Here is a 17,091-nt window from a genome sequence, read left to right on the forward strand (position 1 = left end):
CTGTCCCAACGCTTCATTCAGTGTAACTGCTTATTATTGGTTCTATTAAATCTTCCAGATATTTTTAATGAATATGTAAGAAAATTTGAATTTATTAATTTATCCCACTTTTAAAATGTATTAGTATATAATAAAATACATTCCATTTTTTATCTTGAACTTTTTCATTTAATGGTGATATATCATTTTAAAACAAGCTTTATTCTTTGGGAGCAATTTTGTTAATTCTCCCTTTCCAAACTATTACACAGGCATATGAAACATGGGTGAAAGCTAGTGATCTTTCTGTGAGTACTTTAGAAGGTCCAATTCCAATAAGACTGTAGTGTTGCATGTAAATTATTTTAGGTAACACTACTACAGATCCAGCATAGTACAGCTATGATCATCCCTTGAGTACAATTTATATTAATGTAATAAAATATTGCTTTGAAAGGAGTAGTCCTGTTAGGAAGTGTTCTTTCTTGGCCAACTTTTCTTTTTGCACAGGTGAATGGCATAACCCTACTTGGGGAGAATCACCAGGATGTGGTGACTGTTCTGAAAGAGCTGCCTGTAGCGGTGACAATGGTGTGCTGTCGTCGAACCGTGCCACCTGCTGCCCCGTCGGAGTTGGAGAGCCTGGACTTATGTGACATGGAACTAACAGAGAAGGTATCAGACATGCGGATATAGGAGACTAATCTGAATGTATAACGGGAAGGCTATATGGCATTTAAAAGTTTTTAAGCCTTTTTTTTCTTACGTGGTGCTCATTTCCTCACAAATCCTGTGGCATATAGGATAGACTTTGGAGTCAGACAGACCTAGGTTTGAATCAGGCTTGACCCTTACTCTCTCTGTGACCATGGGCAAGTCACTTCATCTTTCTGAATCTCACTTTTCTTGAGGTAAAATGTCAGTCATTAGGTATTATTGCAAAATAGGTGCTTGAATAGTTTATTCACAGGATTCCTATGAAATGGACACTTGCCCCCTTAACAGGAGATTGAAATATGAAAGTAGTGAGTATATAGTACATATCTAGTCAGATACTTTTGTATAACCTCCTCAGCTCAGTGCTTGTCATGTGGGTGATAAGAATAGGGGAAAATAAGAAACATAATGCCAAATTCTGTAGAAATCAGTCTACCACCATACATGTCCAGATGTATTTTAATGTGCTATAAATGGGATTATTACAATAAAGCAGGTGGACGGATTTGCATCTGTGGTTCTACTGTGCAATAATTGTTAAAAAAGCAAAGATAGCATTTAAAGTAGCATTTCATCATCAAAAACATTTTTCCTATCTAGTGTTTTCAAGAGATATACAAAACTGAATTAATCTAGATTCACTGTAGTATATTTGACTAAAAGAAGCTAATGTTTGAACCCCTATTTTTGTGCCAAGTGCTTTTTAAATATTACCTTATTTTATCCACAAAAATTCTTTGAGATGGGTAACTGTGAAGCCCAGGTTAAGAATGCAGCTCAAGGCAACAGAGATAAAAGAAAAATAATAGAGGAAGTCTTCAAGCCAAGGCCAATGTGTCTTCAGATATCATCTTGGCACTATGCATGTTAATTTATTAATGAAATAATCACGTGCACAACTCACAGGATTTTAGAACCCTTGTCTGCTCAGTATGCAGAACTTATACATACAGCCATTTCCTCTTGAATTGTTTTAGTTTATCATAAGCATTCTTTTTCTTTAATATCAAAAATAGCTTTACATTTCTTTTTCTAACAACAGATGTGATTCAGACACTGATGAAAAAGGTGAAATTCACACAGAATTATGCTGCTAAGATAGAATCACTATATATTTTTATGGAAGCTCTTTGAACCATACATTTTAAGTGCCTATTACAAGTTAGGCTATTTCTAAGTTGATACCTTAATTCATAAAGGTTTCTTGATAAACTGTTGCTGCTCATATGTGAGTGCTATATTCTGGACAGATGCTGGGAATCTCCCGTTTCCTCGTAGCATTGGTTTGTATATCTGCGGATCTAGTACATCTGAAATAAGAGCTGTCTGGTCTGTTTATCCAGCCTCACGTAGATCTAGGTGAGTTCATCGGGTCCTCGGAGACAGAGGATCCTGTGCTGACTATGACTGATGTGGGTCGGAATGCAGAGGAAGTTCAAGGACCTTTGGCTATGTGGGAAGCCGATGTTCAGAACATAGAGCTGGAGAAAGGGAGCAAAGGACTTGGTTTTAGCATTTTAGATTACCAGGTAAATATATCCTACTTTTAACAAATTTTTTTTTAAAAAGATAACAGACGCTATACACATATTGTTACTGGCAGAGCAAAAGTAGATAATACTTTAGAGTCATCAAATATGTATTCTTGTTTCTAGTCTTTCAGAATAATAATTCATAATAAGATTATTACTATAAAGCATTTCTTTTGACATTAAGTTTTTTGAGCTCTTTTATATTTCAGCTCTCGGAAATGATGCAGATTATGAAGATTATGCAGAATACTTTCAAGGAATATCATAGAAATACAGTTTTTCTGTTTCTTTGGGGAATATGCCTAAATTGTTTTTATTTCCTTGCTCTTAATGGATGGTTCATATTTGAGTGATAAGACAGAAACTATCAAATACTTACTTCTTTTGTCTGAAGTGAATGATAGATATATCATTTTGGAAATATTGTAAATTCTCGTATTCTTATTAGTTGACCAAACTTAATGAATAATCTTGAATGAGGTCAGGTCAGGTGTAGCCTGGGTCCTTGTGCTGAGCTCTGGGCTGAGTTACTGAGGGGAGGCGACTGCTGGTCTGATGGAGTGCAGCTGCTGCTCCTCATAAATTAATGCTGAGCTGGAAGGCTATCTCAGATGACTCCAGAGAGTTGTATTCTTTCTCAGGCATGGTTCTGGAGTCTTATTCTAATATTAAGGTTGCTGTGTATCAGAAAACACTGCATTATCAACTACTATATGGCCTCCTTCTGTATTTCTTCATTCCAAAAACAAGCCCGTTCCTCAGAACACTCACATCTACTGACATTCCACAATAGTAATAGCCTGTCAGTAAATGCTGCTGTTAATAATTCATGAATCTCAGATGATAGTTATAAAATTGGACGGTGTGTCAATAGCTGAAGTCACAATTTTAAATTTACCTATAAAATTTAAAAGATCTACTTGGGAACCATTGAAAGTGGGGATGCCATTGTTTAGGGTGGATTCTTCCTAAACTCTTTTACATGGAGATAGCCTTCACCCAAATAATTCACTGGAAGTGTTGTATGGAATTTTTAAAAGACACTTTGAAAAATTTACCCATCCATTACAATGCAGAGAGTGCAACCTATAATAACATTTTTAAGTGTAGAAAGAAGTTGCCTGCTCTTTGCTTTCTCATCCTGTCAGGATCCAATTGACCCAGCAAGCACTGTGATCGTCATTCGTTCTTTGGTGCCTGGTGGAATTGCCGAAAAGGATGGACGACTACTCCCTGGAGATCGACTCATGTTTGTCAATGATGTTAACTTGGAAAACAGCAGTCTCGAGGAAGCTGTACAGGCCCTGAAGGGTGCACCATCAGGAACTGTGAGAATAGGCGTTGCCAAGCCTTTGCCTGTAAGAATTCAGATTTTATTGATTTCTTTTTATTTGCAAATAAAAGTGACTTTCAACCTTTTTGCTTCAGGTATTTTCATGATTGAATCATGATTTTTGATACTTTTCATCAGCATGGTTATTGGCTCCATGAGTGTAAAAATTTAATTTTGAGTGCTTCCCTGGTGGCTCAGAGGTTAAAGCGTCTGCCTGCGTCTGCCCACAATGCGGGCAGACGTGGGTTTGATCCCTAGGTCGGGAAGATCCCTTGGAGAAGGAAACGGCAACCCACTCCAGTATTCTTGCCTGGAGAATCCCATGGACGGAGGAGCCTGGTGGGCTACAGTCCACAGGGTCGCAAAGAGTTGGACACGACTGAGTGACTTCACTTTCACTTCTAATATTTTTTAAAAGAATAAAGGAAAGAAACAGCCAGGAAGTTCAGAAATAAATTTAAAAGTTAACCATGGCTGATTCATATCAATGTATGACAAAACCCACTGGAAAAAAAAAATAATAATAAAAAAAAAAAAAAAAAAAAAGTTACTGTTCTGTGGTTTACTTTTAGCTTTTTTTAATTCAAAAATAAGGTCATGATCAATATAGAAACAAATGTTTTTCAAAGAAATAGGCTTTAAAATATCTATACCAGTAAGTTGACGTATTAGAGAAATTAATAACAACAGCAAACAGTGGAATCTTCAGTTATAGTGGAAGAAATAGAATCTCTGTCAGAGTGGATTAAGTCCTAGTATTCTGTTGACTTCAAAATATTTGTTGTATAATTACTGCAGAACAAGAAATTGAACTTTCTAATTTAGATTCATCAGCCTGTAGCTCTCCTCCTGGGAGGGAATAGCATTCATGTTATTAATTACTGCAATATAAAAACAACTAATAAATTCATGCTACATAATGTCAGTATGATTATTGGGTACAGCGATTGCAGCATAGCACTTATCATTGAATTGCAATGAAATATTAGAGATGGTCTCACTATTTGTATTTTTTTCAGTGTATAAATATATTTTAAGTGAAAAGGACAAATAATATTCTCTCTTAAATAAACATAAACACATAGATATATATGCATAAGCATCAAATAAAAGTCTGTTGACTTTGTCAAAGAGTTTGTTTAGATTGTAAGCTTGTTGATGTATTTAAAATGTTGAGTAGATTTTTCATGCTCTGCTTTTCATTCCACAACAAATTTTGGTAACCTGTGAAAATGTATTTATGAAACCAGGAAGAAAGGAAGGGAAGAAGAAAGAGAATATTAAGCAAACCTGAAATGAAACCAGGATTGTAGGAATCAGAACAAGGGTTCAGTATGAAGAGTGTAAGAATGAAGATAGTGCATTATGGGACTCTACATATTAAGATTGACCATACATATGGTTCTGGTCTTTCTGTTACACAAAGAAAATGGCAAACATGATCAATACATGTGTTTTACTGCCCTTAAGGGAAAATTGTGCCACTTAACTCAAGCAATCTTTTTTCTTCCCTAGCTGTTTCCAAAATAAGTTTCTTTCATACGAGTATTTAGTATTTCAAATTGAATATGCATTGCAATTGTGATAAATCTCATTTATATGAAGTCAGTTTTACTAAAAATTAGGCTCATATGTGTGGGCAAAGAAGATAAACATTTTTTTTTTTCTCTGAAATACTTTTGCACATATTGGTGATACAGGGTGATGTAGGCAAGACAATCTAAATGTTTTAGCCTGTTTGTTCCTGATATTTAAGAAGAATGCTAGCTTTTCCATCACTGTGATCATGGTTATAATTTGACTTCTCAGGAGTGCAATATAAGTGTATTGTATACATACAGAGTTGGTGGTGTATTTTAAGCCTTGCTAAATTAAGAGACTTCATTGAGAGTTTACTAACGTCCCTTGTCAAAGAAATTAACATTCTTTAAAATAATCAGGAGTGCAGTGTACATATAGAGTTGATGGTGATGGTTGTATTTTGAGCCATGCTAAACTAAGAGACTCCATTGAGAGTTCACTAACTATCCTTGTCAGAGAAATTACATTCTTTAAAGTAATATTCTAGTAAGGAATGACAGAGAGATATTGGTCCTCCTTTTTAATGTTTTCTTTTTCTGCAGATTCTTCTGTCTTAACACCTAAAAGTTGCCTTATTTCTGTATTTAGAAGTCATTATTCAAGTCGAGTATTTGGTAGGTGACCAAAAGTGACCAGAAGACTATTATAATGTAAAAAATCGTTGATTTTGATAATCTTTTTGTAAGAAGGGTAAAGAAATTCGTAGAAAGGCATTCTCATCTAGCATATGATGTTGGTATTGGGATAAGCATTCTTATTGTGTCTTAAAATATAAAACTGTTCAGTATGAATATTTATTATATTTCTTGCTCATCATTTATGTTAAAGTCGTTTGTTTATGATGACTTTATAACTTGAAAACATTATTTGAAAACGTTCCATTTTTTTCTCCCCCCCTTATTTTTTTCTCCCCTCTCCTCTATTTTCCCTTTCCCTCCCTCTTTTCTGTTCTCCCTCTTTTTCATGAACTCATCCTCAAACACTGAACTTCATTCTCCCTGCAGCTGTCCCCAGAAGAGGGTTATGTTTCTGCTAAGGAGGATTCCTTTCTCTACCCGCCACATTCCCGCGAGGAGGAAGGGCTGGCTGATAAAGCCCTCTTCAGGGCTGACTTGGCTCTGGTTAGTTGCGCCCTGGCTTATCAAGCTTTCTTTCAAAATCTTACATGTCTTATTTTTGCTTTTCAAAACATTCTGAAGTTTTACTGTATTCTTTGTTCATTATCTTTTGGAAAACTTAACATTTTATTTTCAACTTCAGTAGTTCTCACAGTTCAAAATGAGAAGAAAAGCAAACCATTATATACCTGAAAAATGTTGAATTTGTGGGGGAAATTCAGTTAGCAGTGTATTATGTCAACATGTAAAATTAATCTTTACATCATACCAAAAGTTATTAGAGCACTGTTTGCTGTAAATACGTACTTGAGTATCTCTAAGCATTCTTTAACTGTTTTCAGTATTCATTCATAGATCACTTATTTTACCTTCCTTTTAATGATGTAAGTTATATTATTTCATTAGATATTAATAATATGAAAGTCACATACATTGGTTCACTTGTGGATTAAGAGCACAGAAGCTTCCAAAAGAGGGAATGTTCATGTTTTCTATGAATACATGTTTGTTAGCATTATTGATTTACCAGAAGCTTTTACATTAAAATTTTATTTTTACTTGGTCTATATAAAATCATTCACTGTAATAACTACACTTAGGGACCACTGGAGGCCCAACTTTGTTGGGTGAATACATGGTTCTTGCTCCTGAGAACCTTATGGTCTGGTAGAGGAGCCAGTGCTATGTTAATACTTAATAAAGTATAAAACTAAATATCAGATTTAAATATGCATATGACATTTATACAAGTGTAAAAATTACACATCCTATTTCTAGTACTTTTACCATTAAAGCCAGGTTCCTGACCTAAAATTTTTTTGGAGGGCTGGGAAGCATTCCTCAGTGTGACTAGAAAGGAATATTTTAAATACTTGTCTTAGTGGTGTTGGACTAGTGAGAGGTTTCAAATCTGTGAAATTCTCCATTAGGTGTTTATAACTAATTGTGCACATCTGGCTTTGATTCTAATAATCCTATTGTTGAAGGATACGGTTCTTGTTAGTTATTTTTCAATTGCCAGCTCCTGAATCAGCCATTTGAAAAGTTTTGGTGTGTATTGCAATCAGTACAATAATTTCACTTTGTAATTCCAGGTAACTGGAAAAAAGCATTTTTTTAAATTATAGAAATATTTAAACTTAGAATTGCTCCAAGCCCTTTGTTGTTACCTTTTGCCCTTTCATTGATGAAACAAAATAACCCTCTATGCTTGCACCAGTTTGTCTTTGTTCTGTTACAGTAGTTAGTTTCTGATGTGTTGAAGAGAGTGAAGAGGTCCTTAAATAGAAAGTAGGATAGACCAAAGAATGATACCAGTATGCCCTTTAGTCTTAGAACAGAATTCCCATCTGATATTATTGTTTTTATTCCTAGGTGAACGCAAATGATGCTGACTTAGCAGATGAATCTGCCTTTGAGTCACAGTACTCTCCTGATAATGACAGTATCTACTCTACTCAAGCCTCTATTTTATCTCTTCATGGCAGTGCTTGTAGTGATAACCTGAATTATGGTCCCTCCCTTCCATCTTCTCCTCCCAAGGTACAAAGGAAATACCATTTTATTTATGAGAGAACTTACTTCCCAGAGATCATTTCTAATGGGATTTTGTGGGAGTGGCATGTTAAAGACCTTATGTTTATGCAGTGATGACTTCACTCTTAAAGTGCAGTTTCCTTTTGGTAGTGTTAGCTGGATATCTTATAGACTCCAAGGGACTCTTTAAATCTGGGTTCTGTGATACAGTGTGATAGATACAAGATTTCAAAATTTGATTAGGATTTGCATATTAGACAAAAATTTTACTGAAATATATTTCTTAAATTGTGTTTTTGGTAGTATCTACTTTGGAAAAATTACAAGAGTAACTTTATTTTCTGAATGGTTTTAAAACTGATTTCCGTGGAACGTTGGATAGTAAAATAGTCCTTGCATTAGTTTAATACTTATTATCTAAGTTGAACTTAATGCTGTCATTTATTTTTATATAAAATAATGTCAAAGAATACATAAAAACCACAGTGAATGGCAAAGAATGTTTAAGTCACTGCAAGTGAATGAAGAATTTAGCTATTGCCATCTATATTTTCGAAATAGGTTACCGGTGTAAGTGCCTCACCCGACTCTATTCATTTTCTTGGTGACACACTCTATGATTTTTTTTCCTTTATTTAATTTTTTTCTATAATTTTTAATAAGTAACATTTTATAAAGTTTATTCAGTCTTTTGTGTGTGAGATGATATATCACTGTTTCAATTTGGATTTCTGATTGCTTATGAAGTGGAACAGGTTTTCATATATTGGCCATCTGGTTTTCATATCCACCAATGGCATCTTCATATCTTTTGGTCATTTTATAGTGGAGTTGCTTGTCTTTCTATTGATTTCTTGGACTCATTTATATTTCCTAGAAATTTAATAAACAGAGCAATTCAGTGTATATTTACTTATGAGTGTGTATGTGAGTGTGTATATTTTGAAAATCTGAAAATGTGTAGGAATGATTCCTTTAAACTTCAGGAAAGAAGTTATTCTTGGAGAAAAAAAGAAAGCATGGGAAGTTGGTTGTATCTGTAATATTGATACTTTATATCCTTTTAAGAAGAAAGAGAAATTGAAGAAAATATGCCAAAATATTACTGTATGTTAAATCTGGGCAAAAGGTTCATATAAGGGTATATTTTCCTTATTTTTCCATGTTGGAAATATACTGTAAATAAACATAATCAATTCAGTAAAAGATTGGATAATAATTCTTTTTTAAATATGTGAAATATATATTTTCCACATAAATTCAGTAGGAAGGGAATCTGTATTTATAAGTCGGTTGGAAAGTAGAATTTCGATAGGCCTTGGGCAATTTTCCTCCTTTTCTGATTAACAGGAAATTTTTTGGCCAGAACATTTTCAAAGCATTTTCTCTTATGTTCAAGGTGCACCTGTTATCCTCGCAAATGATGCTGGGCAATCTCCTTGAATTGGTTTGCAAGGTATAATCTTGAATGGAGCAGCTGCTCCTCTGTCACAACACCTGAGACTATCTGACTGAGTCCTGTCTGGGGCATGTTCCTTCTTTTGTGGCCCCAGGGCTGGAAGCTGAGTTCATCTCCTAATGGCATCTTCTAATCTGCTGCATAGCACACTCCTTCTTGCCAGTGGGACATATTGCATTGTTTAACTTAGTAATTGTTACTTAACGGGATTACACAATGTGCATACTGAGAAGCATATATTTTACAGGGTGAATGCTGGCTATGCACAGTATAACATATTGGCTTACTGAAGTTTGTTTGCCTCTTTTTTTTTTTTTTTTTTTCCAAGGCAGTTTACTCTTTTGTTGAAGCAAATTTTGGCAAGCTGGCCTATCAACTGAAATATTTAAACTACAAAACAACAAAGGAGACACTAATGAGGGTGTTTTAAAACACATTGTGAAACTCCTGTGTGATTTCAGTTTTCTTAGAAAGCAGGACTGTTTGTGTATCGTGCATCTTTGCCACTTTTTTGGCTTGTTTGTTTTTGTATTTGTTTTGTGGCATTTTTTCAGTACTAAGATATTTTGCTGGAAAATTGAAAAAGTTAGATTATTCATTCATCTTCCTATTTCTTTGCACTAAATTTATTTTAAAAAGACAGAGCGACAATTTGTTATAGAACTTTGAGCCAACCATTTTTCTTAAAGAAAAGTGAGCTCATTTGGGGATTCTTTAATTGAAAAAATCTTACCACGTGTGATCTTTAAGAAAAAGAGAAAACCCCCATACTGATTTGAAAGAAGGGTAAAAGAGTGCAAGGATCTCATTGATTCCTCAGATATTTGACTTTGCTAATTATGTAATAATCTTGTAGCCTTAAATGGTGACTGGAAATGCACAAATAAGTTTGCCTGTTTTCTTTACCCTGTGAGAAGGCTCTGCCCTTTGCCAGGCATGCTGCTGGAAGCTCTGAGAGCTGGTCACCCAGAACAGGGTCTTATTATAGAGGGAGGCCTTCTTCCTAGGTCCAGGGCCTGGACCTAGACCACTGCTTAGCATGGCACTGTAGGGATACATTGAAGCTCCTCTGCAAAGAATTCTCCCATTTGGGGCATCATTCTGCCTTTTTTTTTTTTTTTTAAATAAAGGAGTTGTGTTTGCTTAATTTGATTAATAATCATTTAGGGGCTTAGGGGAAAAAACATTACTCAAGAATCTGACAAATATGGCCATTTCCATGGTATTTGGATTACTAGAGTCAGGTCCCTGAAAGGTGTACATAAAAGGCAAGAAGCTAGTTGGTTTTCTTATTCTTTTAGGTTTTAATTTTTTCATGAGTATTTTTATCCACTTTTCCTTCTCACCTCCAAAGACATAATAGAATGCAGAAATAATTGTTTTAGAAACTTACTAAATACTTGTACACTTTCGTTTTAAAGCTCAATACGGTTTTGTGGGAGAAGATACTTTTTCTCTATTTTGACTTAATAGTCCAGTCAGTAAAGATTCAGTAGCTGTGTGATGCATTTCCTCCTCCTCTTATCCACACGCCCGTGCCCCACACTCCCTAGTGCACCCGTCATCTCTCTCCTTGCTCCAGGGATGAAAAGATTACCAGTTCGGTGCATATCCTGCATTCCTGCATGTTGGTCCCCCGGAAATGCGGTTGATTCTAGTGCAAGTTGAACTTCATGTTTGTCACCATAGAAACCCCTCTTCATACCTTACAAATCAGACAAAACCAATGGATTCCATGATTTAAAAAAAAAAAAAAAAATCAACATATTCGTAGGAATAAATCTCCACTGGTGTCATTCTGTAGCATAAAATATTGCCACCTTTTCAGTTATGTTTTAAATCTTGATACCAGTTTTTATTATTTTGTGGAGAAAGGGTTAGTCTCAAAAACTGATTACATCACTTATAATCAAGATAATGAGAGTGATTGTGGAAATCTTAGTGACAAAAATTGTGAGCTAGCAAAGGTACGAGAGATGTTGCCTTCTCTCTCAGTAGGGTGAGAGTACAGATAGTACAGCACGTGTACCTTATCTCAGAAAGAGTGGGGGTGCAGTGCAAGTTGGAGCAGCTGTCCTTCTAGTATATTCTTCTAAAGTATAGAAAGATTTCTGTGGTAGACTGATTATTGAAAAAAAAGCAGGTTGTGTCCACCCAATGCTCAAGTTTTTATCTTGTCTATGTAAATATATTCTCTGGGTAGATAATGTGCCTAAGTATAACATTAATATGCATTACAATATATTTCCAAGTATAATTGTCATTTTCATTTAACCTTCTCCCCATTTCCCCTAAGAACATAAATGTGTCAAGTGGAGGAACCTATTAAGGTGGATTTTTGAAAGATTCCAGTTTAGATCCCAAGTTGTACTGGGAAATCGTGGTTATTTTTGGACATCTTATGAGGGAAGAGCTGCTTTTCTTTTAGATCCATAAGACTTTTAAAAATAAAACTCAGTTGTTGTTCAGCAACCAGAAATGTTTCTGAAGTAGGCGTGTGTTGTCTGCTGTGTGGATGAGCTCTTTCTTCATATGTGTCAGTGTTAACTCCTTCATGAATAATGCATGGAGATTTCTGTTCCATGGTTTATAGTGAACCCCAGCTAACAAGGGCAACTTGACCTCTTTTCCCGGTGGAAAGTAGTTTTAATTGCCACCTTTATTTGAGGAGTGGTAAGAATGATCTCTGCTAATTGTTATGATTAATTTAGAAATACAGAAGCTAACCACTATTCTAGTAAGTACTTTGTGTTGTTTTTTTTTTTTTTTTTTTGTAAGACTAAATGTTGGTTGTATGAGCCAACAGGTTATTATTTAGGTTTTGGGAGTGTGGAGGATGATACTTTCCTATCCTTTGTTTCTAAGGATTTTAAAGATGTCGGTTGCTTGCATGATTTTCCCACTTGCCTCAATTCTTTATACCAGGAATGTTTGATAATTCCAGAGAAACAGAAAAGAGATTGAACAAGACAAGTGTAATAAATTGTGTTGAAACCATTGATTGCCAATTTAGAAAAAAAAAAAAATGAAAAGGATGCATATCTCACACCAAACTCTGAAAAATAAATCTAGATGGGTTAAAACTGTATCTGAAAACAAACCATTTACAAAGTTGGAGAAAAATACTCAAAAATATTTCATTTATTCTGTGCAAAAGGATGACTTATTAAACAGCATATAAAACCAGAAGCATAAAGAAATTGACCAGTCTGATTGCATAAATAATAAAGAATTGCATAATTCTTGATTACATAAAGCATTAACTTTTACACGTGTATGTGTATGACATATACAGACTTAAAAGACAATTGACAACCTCGGAAATACTTGCAGTATATATCACAATGACTCAGAATATGTCAATGATGACATATTTACTGATATTGGAAATCTCTCATGTTAAGGTATAAAGATACCTCAAAAATTCAAGTAGGAATATACTATTTAGTATTTAGATTAGTTTAATTTTTAAAAATGGATATGAATATGTACATATGTGTGCATGTGTACTTATACATATATATTATACAGATACATAAAAAACTCTGATGAATAAACACCCAACTAATGGAGCCATTTATTTCTACTGAGGAAAGGACTGGCAGAATGAGCAGTGAAGGAAGACTTTCATACTGTAATCTGTGTGCAGTATGGTCCGAATGATTTTTGATAATATATTCATACACTGATTTTATACTTTAAAAACATCAGTAAAAGGATTGAAGGAACAGTTGATAAATTTATTCAACAGCAGTTCATGGGACAGTACTTGTCCAAAGCACAGATGTGATACAATATATGTGTTGTAAGTAGATAATATATATTTTTGTAGAGCTGTAGAATTTTAGAATTTCATGGAATTCTAGAAATTGTTTTACATAAAGCCGAGATCAAACCAGTCAATCCTAAAGGAAATCAGTCCTGAACATTCACTCGAAGGACTGATGCTGAAGCTGAAATTCCAATACTTTGGCCTCCTAATGTGAGGAGCCCACCTATTTAGAAAAGACTTTAATGCTAGGAAAGATTGAAGGCAGGAGGAGAAGGGGACGACAGAGGAGGAGATGGTGGATGGCATCACCAACTCGATGGACTTGAGTTTGAGCAAGCTCTGGGAGTTGGTGATGGACAGGGAGGCCTGGAATACTGCAGTCCATGGGGTCGCAAAGAGTCAGACTCGACTGAGTAACTGTCAACAACAACAAAGAGAAGTTCTGTGATGTTGTTATTAATGAAGAGCCTGGATTGGAATCTACATCTTACGACAACTTTTCTTAGTACTATTCCTTCTGCTGCAATTTGCAGAGGATTTAAGAAAAAATTCCCTATAAAAGTATGGATTGTGTGACTTCTGTTTGACTACATAAATACCTACAAATCCCTATCCAAATAATTTTTCTTGGAGGTTCTTGTAAGTAGAGACCTCTCAATCAATGTCATATTCTTTATATTCTGAATCTTAGAACGAATAAGAATTTCAGAAAGATTGGAAATGAACTACTTTTTAAATGAGATTTAGAAATATAAGTTATTTACTTTCCTATGTATATGGAACTCTGAATAATTTTATTTGTGAGTACAACAAAATATTGTATTTTAATAAGCTTAAGTACTAGTATATTGTAGTATGACTCAGTAGTAGATGTATGTTTTGTAGGAAGAGTATACATATTTATAAAAATAAACATATGCAACATATAAGCTGAGCAGTGAGTTTGTACATCTGCTAATACTTTTTGAGTAATAATTATGCTGTGTTTGTTTTTCACTAAATAGTTTTTCATTAAGATCTTAGGAAGTGCATTGATAGAATTCTGGCTGTAATTTTTGTTTTTGTTCTTTAATCATCAGGATATTACTGAAAATTCCTCAGATTCAGTACTTGATCTGCAGATGTCCTTGGAGGAGCTGTATGCCCAAAATCTCTTGCAAAGACAGGATGAGAGTTCGCCTTCGGTGGACTTGAGCATGGGGCCGGCTTCTGGCTTTGCCATGAATGACTATACACCTGCAAATGCTATTGAAGAGCACTATGAATGTGGCAGCATCAGAGCTTGGACTGAGTCTCGCCTACCCAATGAAGTTGTATCAAGTGCAGAGCTGAATTCTCCTGTGCTGACTGATTCGACTGGAAAGGTGACATTCTAAAGATACAGTCTGTGTGTGATGGTGAGGTTGGGAGCAGTGAAGGGTTAGCTTACTCTGGCTTCTCTCTCCATTTGGAGGCAGGGCTCTCCCAAGGCTCAGATTTTCAAAAGACAACCTATGAACTTGTTGTGTAAGTTCTTGCTGAGTAAAGCCCAACCAGCTAGAGAATATGGGTGATGTTGAAATCATACTCCAAAGTCTAGTTTTCCTTTCCACTTGACTTATTTTTATTTTCTGACAGGGCTCCAAGTTCTTAATTCCACAGGGTTCCCTGGCCTCTGCTGCTGAGTGCGTCATGCTCCAAAATGCACCCAGAGAATCTTTCGAGAGGACTATTGCGATAGCAAAAGGCAATTCTAGCTTAGGTAAGTTTCTTTTCCACATACCCCTTCCGTCCTAACCCCCTTGCCAAGAGGAAATGTTGAACATGGAATCAATACTTTTAACTGTAGATAAGAAAATAGATGGATGGAAAAGTAAATTGTTAATTTGAATGGTACCAGTTATGCGTGCATTCGTTTGTATTTAATTTCTTCCATTCACTGAAATAAAGACTAAAAAGACAGTCAGCTGTGTCATTACCAAAGCATTAATGCAATTCTTCAACAGTCCTTCCCAGGTGTGAGGGTTTTCCACCCATAAAAGATCGTGACTGATTAAAAATCTCAAGTCTTCTGATTTGGGCAAAGAAGACTGCCTGTAGAAATAAAATCCTAATTACACTAGCTAAAATTATTTCAAGGCAGCTCACATTTATACTTCTTTTGACTTAGGCAGTGACGTGATTCAGCTCTGTGTTTGGTGCTCAGGACTGAAAATAGGGTCAGGAATCATTTCCCCCAGAAGCCTGATTGCAGTCTCAGACTCTGTGGTTAGCTCTGTGTCAGAAGTCTTCTTTCTCTTAGGATGTAACCAGCCATTACCCTTTATGTTGGTATCTATGGTGGGATTTGGTTTCCTTGTTATATTTGGGGCTTGGCAGAGGAGTCGAGCAGCAACACCACTGTAGCTGGTGATTGGGATTCCAATCTGTCTCCTAGATTTTGTTCCGTTTGGTGGTGGCTGGGTCCTACCAACAGTAGCTAAAAGGAGAATTGTAGCAGGGAATTTCTCCTTGGTTATAATATCTCTTATATATTACATTTAATAGAATGATACAAAACTTAAGCTACAGAACTTTCTCTAATCATTAATTATGGGATACATGCTGTAGACAGCTAACTGTGACAGAAGTATTTCATCTGCTAATGCAGTGTATGTGAGAGCATGTTACTTGGAACACTAGTTCTGTAGGATGTTAATGGGAGTTACACTTGGGTTCCAAGTTTGGGATGTGATAAACTTAAGGAGACAGGTGTTTCTGTTCGCATCACTCAGTAGCTTTGCACTTGTGCCTTGTGTATCTGTAAGAACATGTTCCAAAATGCCGCATTTCTCACACATCATTGGCCACAGAACCCATTTTTAAAATTAACTCATAAGACAGAAATTTTGCAGAGCCTGTATGAGAAACCCTCTTCTAGCTTATGTATTTACTCAACCTTCAAGCATTATTTCTATATTCTGGCCACTATTCTAGACACCATGATATAATTATTTTCTTCAAGGAGCATGAGTTTAAGAGAGTTAGACTGACCGACTTACAGGACCCTCATTGCATTAACATATCATACCTGCTATGAGTGACATTCACACAGAGAACACTGAAGGCTTAAATGAAGGAGTAGCAAGCCCTCCTCTCTGAGTTTGGAGGAATTTAGAAAGATATTAAAGAACAGAAGATGTTTGATTTCATCCTGGAAAAAGAAATAGATTTTACCACCTAGTTGAGGCATTGGAAGCATTGGAAGCTGCTAGAGCCAAGGCAGAGAATTGTGAAGCATCCCTGAGTTTGGTGTGGACGAAGCGTGGCACAGTGGAGGGCAAGATGAGAGTTGAAGCTGAAGGAGTGACAAAATTTGTTACATTTAGTTGGTGGGGCGATATTATTTGCACACATATGTACACATAGGTGTAGTGACCTTTGAAAAATTTAATTGACGATTTTTGATAGATCTGTTGTACATTGGCTAGTTACGTTGTATTAGAATCTGAAAGGTAAAAAGCAAAGGTAAAACAGTAAAAGGAAAGTGTTATCTTTTCTTCACTGATGAAGTACTGGAACATAAGCAGACTCAGGAATTTCTCTGGAAGAACTCAGCCCTTACAAGGTGGAACCAGAACTCAGGCGAGAATCTGTCTCTGATTTTTTGCTCATCACACAAGACACCTGAGTCCTTAAGTCACCCAAAGGCTGTGTTAGCACTGTTGTAATAACAAGCGTTATTTTGAAGCTGAATTACAAGCTTGCATTTAGCCTTTAGAAAGCGATGTATTTGTGGATTGGAGTAGAGATCCCTTTTAAAATATACTCTGTGCATTTTCTTCTGTTTCTTTTTTTGTACTTTATTGAGCACTTTGAAAGGAACATTACAGGTGCTCTTCTCAAAAAATTCTTTGAATAACCCCAAATGTGGACATTATCCACATTGTTTAGATGAGTAAACTGCAGACCAGTGTGAGGTTAAGTCCGTTGCCCAAAGCCACGCTGACGAGAAGCGCTGCAAGTCAGATTTGGGGCCAGTTCTGTTTCTGCAGTAGATGGCTTGGACTGTTGTCCTGTACAGCTTTTAGGACAAAACTGAGAGA

General features: G+C 35.7%; 1 protein-coding gene across 8 annotated transcripts in view; it reads left to right on the plus strand.

Annotated features, from left to right (window-relative positions):
- Positions 1 to 17,091, plus strand: part of MPDZ (multiple PDZ domain crumbs cell polarity complex component) — a 162,177-nt gene that overhangs the window by 76,649 nt on the left and 68,437 nt on the right. For 5 of the 8 annotated variants that reach the window (XM_061132568.1, XM_061132565.1, XM_061132561.1 and 2 more), the window contains exons 15-21: positions 490 to 654; positions 2,040 to 2,225; positions 3,377 to 3,586; positions 6,147 to 6,263; positions 7,635 to 7,802; positions 14,107 to 14,391; positions 14,645 to 14,768. In XM_061132568.1, the coding sequence (XP_060988551.1) occupies positions 490 to 654; positions 2,040 to 2,225; positions 3,377 to 3,586; positions 6,147 to 6,263; positions 7,635 to 7,802; positions 14,107 to 14,391; positions 14,645 to 14,768 (1,255 nt within the window). The remainder of the gene's footprint in view (positions 1 to 489; positions 655 to 2,039; positions 2,226 to 3,376; positions 3,587 to 6,146; positions 6,264 to 7,634; positions 7,803 to 14,106; positions 14,392 to 14,644; positions 14,769 to 17,091) is intronic. The other 3 variants (XM_061132564.1, XM_061132566.1, XM_061132567.1) reach the window with 3 other exon arrangements.

The sequence above is a fragment of the Dama dama genome, chromosome 29 (genome assembly GCF_033118175.1).
Source record: "Dama dama isolate Ldn47 chromosome 29, ASM3311817v1, whole genome shotgun sequence".
NCBI classification, from domain to species: Eukaryota; Metazoa; Chordata; class Mammalia; order Artiodactyla; family Cervidae; genus Dama; species Dama dama.